At 54.4% G+C, this 7,862-nt stretch overlaps 1 protein-coding gene across 1 annotated transcript; it reads left to right on the top strand.

Moving 5' to 3' along the window:
- Window positions 1–2,057: 2,057 nt before the first annotated feature.
- On the top strand, window positions 2,058–4,683 carry PPDPF (pancreatic progenitor cell differentiation and proliferation factor). Its single transcript, XM_050982045.1, has 5 exons — window positions 2,058–2,183; window positions 2,977–3,064; window positions 3,846–3,920; window positions 4,036–4,132; window positions 4,327–4,683. Exons 2-5 carry the CDS (start codon window positions 3,010–3,012, stop codon window positions 4,436–4,438), a joined length of 339 nt encoding a protein of 112 aa, XP_050838002.1. The 5' UTR covers window positions 2,058–2,183; window positions 2,977–3,009; the 3' UTR covers window positions 4,439–4,683.
- The last annotated feature ends 3,179 nt before the right edge of the window (window positions 4,684–7,862 follow it).

Raw genomic sequence — 7,862 nt, 5'->3', positions numbered from 1 at the left:
GTTCACCCCTCATGGCTGTGGGGGCAGCATCACACCCCCAGTGTTATCTGCTTAATGAGGTGATCCTTTAAAAGCAGCCCCAAATGTGGGTGTAAGTGGTGAAATTGCACAAAGGGACTGGGGCAGGTTTGTTCATTTCTGCTCTATCATTAATTAAAGCAATTAGCCTGCTCAGGCTCAGTGGGGTACACAGCCATCCTGTACCTGCTGGGGAGAATATAATCCATTATGGAATATAATCTTTCTATCAATGCACTCTAATTGCTCTGTACATTTTTAGGGGGATGGAGGATGCAGGAATTCATCTCTAGGGAGTTGAGGAGGAACCTGAGAGATGACACAGGCTACACTAAAACAAAAGTGACTTTTCATGTCTGAAGCACTGAATTTTTAGCCTTCTAGCATTCCCTTCCAGGCCAGGAAAATCTCCAAACCCTGTGCCCTGGAACTCTCCATGCTGTGTAGCCAGGAAGGACTGGGAGCAAATGGGTTGGGAGTGTCAGGACCCTGAAATCCAGCCAGTGATCAAACCCAGTCACGCAGCACAAAAGCGAAGCCTTATGCTGGGCATGAGAACAACCACGTGCCTGTTTAAACTGCCTGTTGGAATTTGTGTATTCAAAGTCCATCTCAAACTTTAGCCAAACCCTTCCCTGGAAAGCGCTGAGTCAGTATTATTGGTGGGGAAACTGAGGCACGGCTGGAGGGACCTGGTCCCCACCTGGACCACACATGTGCTTGTGTTGGCCCTTTAACCTCTGGGGTAAATTTTGTAAATAATCTATTTATTTACAGACTTTATTTGCTTTATCTATTTATTTACTGCCAAGGCTTTCCCTGAAAGCTGTGCTGGCTGCTTTCCTTGGAGGGTGCATGCAGTGTCCATGCCAGTGTGGCCATGGCAGTAGTCAGTGTGACCTTCTTGGGTCAGCTGGGGACATGGCTCACATGGAGTGTCCCCATGCTGGGGTGGTCATACCCCACTGAGAAACACACCCCTGAGGGCAGCTTAGCCCTTTTGCTGCCCCACGAGCTGTGCAGGGAGATTGATGTCCTGGAGCAACCCAGGGCAGCCTCCCCTGGCACTGGTTCCTCATCCTGATGATTAAAGAATCACTTCAGATTAAGGCAAAAAAAACAGACTGGGGAGGAATGAAGCTTGTTGCATGAGGAGTTTGTGATAGAACCATGCCAGGCTGGGATGTGGGCTCCCTTCTGCCTTCAATCCCTAAAATGGTTAAAGCATCACCCCCTCAAAAATGTTCTTTCCCACAGCTGCACCCAAACTAGAAGGCTGTACTGCAGCCCTCAGCGAGCTGGGCTGCAAAGCTCTGCTCTGGAGCATTACTGAAATTTAGGGGAGAGAAAACGAGCAATATTTTAGGCATACCAAGTACCAAACTGCATTCCTGGAGATACCTTAAGGCTCTGGCATCTCTTCGAGTGTTTTGTTCTCAACCCCATTTCCATTCCAAACAGAAAGAAATTGTCTGTGAAGTTTCTGTTCCTCTTCAACAGATCTGCTTCCTCGTACACACATCCATTGCCTTGGCTCTCCCAGCCTCACATCCCACAAAACCAGCTGTTTATGGAGCAGCTCCTGTGCAGGATGCTGCCCTGGTACCCAAACACGGAGGAGCTGCTCTGTGCTGTGGGTTGTACTTTGGCCTTGCTGCAAGCTTTTCCTCCAAAATTAAGGGTTCTTTTCCAAAACTGATAAAACCCAGCCAGCTCAGAATCCCTCGAATCCTTATTTATTTATTTTTCATGTTTACCCTCATTTTAAACGCAGCATTGCTTGAAAGGAGAAAGAAACTTCTCCAGCTCGGAACTGGAGCTGAACCACCTCAGAGGAGAAGGATTTTTGGGAGGAACCCCCTCTCTCCGCGCTCCGGGCGTTGTCGCGCCGTCCCGCTCCCCCCGGCGGGTGTCCCCTCTCCCGCCCGCGACAATCGCGACCGAGGGATGGCAGGGGCGTGTCGGGGCCGCCCCCGCTGCCATTGGCGGAGCGGGGGCCGGGCGTGCCCGGAGCGGATAAAGCCGCGCTGCCTGCGGGGGCGGTTCGGCAGCGCCGCGGCTCAGGCCGGGCGGTGCGAGCGATCCGCGGCCCCGCGCCGGACCCCCTGCCCTGCCCTGCCCTGCCGGGCCCCGCCGGAGCCCGCCGGACCCCGCACACGGCCCAGGTGCGCTGCCGGGGGGGAGTGGGGCGGCCCCGAGCCTTTGCTTTGCGAGGGGGCTGCGCTGGGGTCGCTGTCGGGCGGAACTTCGCCGTGCCTCAGTTTCCCCACTGAGGACAGGTTGATTCTCCCGGGTGGCGCTGGGTGTCCGCCAGCTGTTGGCAGCTGGCGCGTGTGACCCCTGAGCGGTTTTTAGAGCTTTCTTGGAGAATAAGGGGTCGGACAGGGAATAAGGAGTCTGCGGGAAGAGTCAGCTGCTGGCAGGAAGGTGTTTTGTACCCGGAAGAGGGAAAGAACTTCTCCAGTTCAGAGCTGGGGCTGGGCCACATCAGAGGTGAAGGGCGGGCAGGTTTATCCCGGCTGTGGCCGATGGGGAGGCTGCTGGGGACAGGCTGGGGCTGGAACTTCTTGTAGGAACACCCTCGGTGTGTGCCCCAGCTCAACCTTTCTTTGCTTCTTATGCAACATCCGCCCGGGATTTTGTAACTCCAGATGTTGATCCAAGGAGGGGAGCTGGATTCCTACAAGAAAAACACCCGGGGTGGGGCTGGGGGGTCGGGAAGGGGCTGTGCCAGGCTGTACTCTGCGCAGGCAGTTGTGTATGACGGAATTATTTTGGCTTTGCACGTAGCTCTTGGAGCTCTGTGGGTTTAATCTGTGGGCAGTGAGCACCAGCCGCCGTTCATAGTGCAGGGCTGCACGTCCAGCACTCACACTGGTTCCATTTACACCCCTGCAGCTTTTTGGGGGTGCAGGGCTGGGTCAGGGTGGGTGCTGACAGCTGCCTCTGTGCTCCCAGGTTTAGATCTGCACAAGAACCAAGATCAGAACCATGGCATCCATCCCATCCAGCGGCTCGCTCATGGCCACGCACAACTATCGCAGAAGTAAGGGCAGGCTGGGGGCGGGGGGGGCCTGGGGTGCTGGGTGAGCACACGGGGGTCTCTGCCAGCTCTGGGGGGATGTGGCTCCAGCAGAGATGGAGCTGAGCTCAGGTCTGTGCTTTCAGCTGCAGCCCCATGTGAGTGCTTGGTGAGGAAAGGGGACAGCCAGCAGTGTCCCTGCTGCTCCTCCTTGGGGCCCCCCATCCCGTCTGTACCAGCTGGTGAGGGGGCTCAAATCTCCTCACTTGTTACTGAGATTGAAGGGGATGGGGTGGATGGTTTCGCCTTGCACTGTTGCTTCAGAAATGAGCTCCAAAGCCAGTCTGGGCAATGGTTGCTCCTGCTTCCTCATCTGGGAGAGAGTTTCTGGTTTAATGGATTGCTTAAACCAGAGGGAATTAAAGGATTCCCCCGAGATGAAACAAGCAGCAGGCTCGTAGCTGTTGTACTAAAAGCACATGGATTATACACAGGAATTTGCATCCTCTTGGCCTCAAGTCATCTGCAGAGGCCTCTCAAAGCCACTAAATTTTGTCCTTAGGGTTGCAGGCTTTTTCCTACAGAGGTGTTCAGGTGTTTTTCTGCTCTCTGCAGTTGGAATCTCCCCAGTATTCCCTTCCTAGTGGTTTTTACTGGCCTGGCACTAAACTGGGCAAGTATTGGAGTGAGTCAGTGATGAAGCTGAGCCGTATTACCCAGGCACAGCCTCACCAAGGCTGTGTTTTCCTTCTCATGGCATGACCACGGGTCAGCAGTGGTTCTGATGGCCATGATTTTTCCACAGGGCGCCTGAGCTCCACATCCAGCACCAGCTCCTGCAGCTCAGAGTACTCTGGGGAGGTCATCCCCCATGGCCCAGGTAAGTGTCACCTGTCATGGCTCATGGGAACTCTTCCAGGAGGTGACCCAGCCTCTCCTGTGGGGTGCCCAGGTTGCACTGACCTGGACTCTCCCTGCCATGCACTGTTCCTCAGACCTGCCCAAGTCTGACCCTGGCCAGTGGTGGGCCAGCTTCTTCTTTGGGAAGACAGCTCACCCAGCCATGACAACGGTGTCAGAGTCCCAGGAGAGGTGAGTGCTTTGAGGTGACACGAGGGAGCACCAGGGGCTGTCCCTGCTGCATCCCCCAGGGCACATCCTGACCCCATGGACCACGTCCATGCCCAGGGCTCCCCCCCGCTTTGCTGCAGGAATAAACGCAGGACAGTAGTGCCACATGTGGGGGCTGGCACGATGGCTGACTGTCTCTCTGCTGTGTGTTACAGCCTGGGAGCCCTGCGGGTGGCCACAGGACCGATAGCCTGCGGGCTGGTGGCAGCCCCGGGCGCAGGACGGAGGCGCCACGCCAGCGAGTCCAGCTCGGGGCCCGCGGTGTGATGCGAGCGAGCATCGCGGCTGCTCCCTCCCACCCGGCGGGCACAGCCCCTCCCCTGTAGAATAGCCGGCTGCTCCGAGCAAAAGGTGCTGCTTTCTGATGGAAACCCGCAGCAACCCCGACGATTCCACTCCAGCCTTTTTTACTCTCTCCCGGTGTAACTAAGCCCTCTCGAAGCACATATGGAAACACGTTTTTATTACCCTAAACTCACAATGACAATGAATAAACTTGAGCAGCCTTTTAAGACGTTGTGGGTTGATTTTGTCCGTGGAGGGGGAGAGCAGAGCGGTGCTGGAGGTGTTGGTGGGGCTGGACCAGGACACAGCAGCAGCAGCAGGATGTGGTGGTGCCAGTATCACGTGCCAGCCTGACTCACCGGGCCCTGTGTGTTTTGCACGTGAACAGGAGCTGGCTGGGCTGTGGTGGTGTTACAAACGCCTTCCCTCACCCTCTTCTCTCCTTACTTGGCTACACAGCCTGTCCCTGCTGGCACTGAACTTGTTTTGTTCCCTGAGAACACGGCTGCTCTGGTAGCTCGAAGGGTAGGAGCAAGTGCCAGGGCCTGAGCAGGTGTGGCTGGGGCTGGGGAAGGATTTAGGTGCACAGTGACCCCTACATAATGAGAAGAGAGATTGAACTTGCTCAAGATGTGCATTTTATGGACCTGGATATCAGGCTGGAGCCCATGGTGTGGATGGCAGCTCAGAGACTGCACTGGGTTTGCATCCCTGGATCCCAACTGCCCCAAGTGCTGTTTTGCCTGATTTTTGCCTTCAATTATTCAGTTTGGCTGTTTGATCCTTCCTGTGACCAGCCCAATAGCTGGGAAAACAAGAGCCTGCCTGAAAGGAGTGCCTTTGTTCCTGCCTGAGGCAAAAAGAACCTTGCAGAGGTTCATTTGAAGGTGCCAAATCTTCCTGCTCTGCTCCCAGCCACAGCATGAGGTGTGGTGCTGTCCCTGTGGGCTCTGGGGGCTGCAGCCCTGATGGCAGCTGAGGCCATGGGACCCCTGAGCTGTGGCTTTGCCTCCTGATGTCCCATGCTGGGAGGGCAAAAGGCAGGGAGCAGCTGGGGCCAAGTGGCTGCTCTGCTTTGTGGCTGCTCTGCAGAGGCATCTAGGGTCATTTCCAGTTCTGTTGTTTTTACAGTGGAAAGTGTTGAGTAAGCTTTTCCCTGAGCTCTGCTTCCCCAGGCACTGGTCCTTGTCAGGGCAGAGTGTCTGTGTCCCCTGTCTCTCCGAGGGCCAGGGCAGCACTGGCACCTCTGCTCCCCTGTGCCAGTGTGTGCATCCAGGGGGGAATGCTTCGGGGCTGTTCCAGCAGTCTGGGCACTGCCAGCACCCTGAAGGTGACCCCCATGTCCATGGCAGCAACTGATCTGATGTGACTTCCAGTCAGGCAGCATACTGCTGTTGTTGTTGTTGTGGGGCTGCCTTTAAACTTCATTAAGCACAGGAAAATCAAGATAAAATAAACCCTTTCTGAGTAAGACAAGGCCAGGTGGGCTGGCTGGCTGGGACATGTGGCTGTGGCACTGCTCCAGGCTCTTCCCAAGGCCCAGCAAAGCCCTTTGGGTGTTGCTTAACCCCAGGTGCCTCAGGGATCTCCTCTGCTGCTGGCTGCCAGCAAAAGCCACATATTTTGGAGAAGCAAATATTTTTTTCCAAGCCTGGAAATCAGTGTGGACACACAAAGGTAAAGTCAATATTACTGTATTTGCTTGTTGGTCTTGTGATCATAGAGGAGCCAACCCAGGAACTGGCACCCAGGGGAGGCAGTGACAGAGCAAAGGCACCAATCCCACATCCATGGCTTTTATCTGGGCATGTTCCCCAGCCTGATCCAGCTCTAATGGTGTCATGAGCACATGGATACTCCCCTATCCAGAGTTTGGATGGTGGATGAAGGTTAAGTTCATTCCACTCTGCTCCAGGGTGGGTTGGATTTACAGCAGGGACTGCAACACCTGTCAAAGGCTGCCCTTCTGCCCATGGTTCCCTGTCCAGTGAAGCAAAACTGCCTGGAAAAACCCTGCTGAATTAAAGGCTGTTTTCCTGAATGTCTGTGAAGTGTCACAGACTCAGACTCTTTCTCTGCTGGGAGTGAAGATGCAGAGAGAGTCCAGATCCCCACAAATGTGATCCTGGGCAGCTTCATGGCATTTCTGAGAGCAAAGCCCTTGGCATTGCCTTTTTTTGCTTGGGATTGAAAGGCTTTTAGGGCCTTTCCTGCCCTTTCACAGCCTGCAGACATTTTGGAAAAGCATCTGACAGCCAAGCACATTTATTTTTGTTCTGTTTCTGTCTCCACTGCTGTGGGTGTCTCTCTTCTCAAGTAACAAGTGATGAGAGAAAACTCTCATTTCATAATTCTATGGAACAGCCTCAAATTGTGGCAGGAGAGGTTTAGGTTGGATATCAGGACAAATTTCCACATTGAAAGAGCTCCCAAGCACGGGAGTCCCCATCCCTGGAGTGGTTTAAAAGCCCTGTGGATGTGGCACTTGGGGACATGGGTTAGTGGTGGGCCTGGCAGTGCTGGGGGAATGATTGACCTCAATGATCTTAGAGGGCTTTTCCAGCCTAAGTGATTCTATGATTCCAGCTGATTTCCTGTGTCCTCATGTTGCTGCTGTGGTGGGGTAGAAAGGGAAACACTGTGCAGTAGAAGCAAGGTAATGAAAGGGGTTCTCCATACACTGCACACCTCCCCAATCAATCCCCTTCTTCCTGTAGGGAGGGGCAAGCACCCATCCCCCATGGCATCAACTCCACAGGGTCTGATGTCCCCCCTCTGTTCCCTTGATGGTGTTTTAACTGCTGATTAATGCACATATTTGCTAAAAACTCGCTGCTGTTTTCTGCTCACTCGTCCTTTGCAGCAGCCCTCGTGCCACCCCGCCGCCTCCAGTGAGAAGAATTTCTTTCCATTCCCTGCCTCTTGCTGCTGGGGGCTGTTTTGGTTTGGTTTATTTCCCTCCAGCAGCTTTGCTTCCCCCTCACCCTTCAAATGCTGATGTGGGTCCTTAAAAATAGAAATGAGCTGTGCAGCTGAAATACATCGCATTAGCCTGAGGCTACTTCCAAATGCCACTGGGTCAAGGCTCCCATCCTTGAATCCTCACACGGGCACATGCCAGGCTGCAGATGGAGCAGGAGGTACCTGTAACAACAGGATTTGCAGTGCCCTCTGACAGCAGGATCTGCAGAGCCCACTCCGGAGCGGTGCTGGAGGGACTGGGACCCCAGCATTCCTGCCTTGGAATTAAGGAAAAGCCTGGTCCAGTTTTGGGGGAAGGGCTGCAGTGCCCATCTCAGGCTGAGATCCTGGGACCAGATAGGAAAATTTGGGTTCACCCTCCCACCAAGTTTATCTACTTTTAGAAAACAAGTAGTGACTCTGAGAAATGCCGAAACCCAGCCGG

Source organism: Serinus canaria, chromosome 20 (genome assembly GCF_022539315.1).
Source record: "Serinus canaria isolate serCan28SL12 chromosome 20, serCan2020, whole genome shotgun sequence".
Lineage (NCBI taxonomy): Eukaryota > Metazoa > Chordata > Aves > Passeriformes > Fringillidae > Serinus > Serinus canaria.
This window is presented reverse-complemented; position numbering and strand designations above follow the sequence as displayed.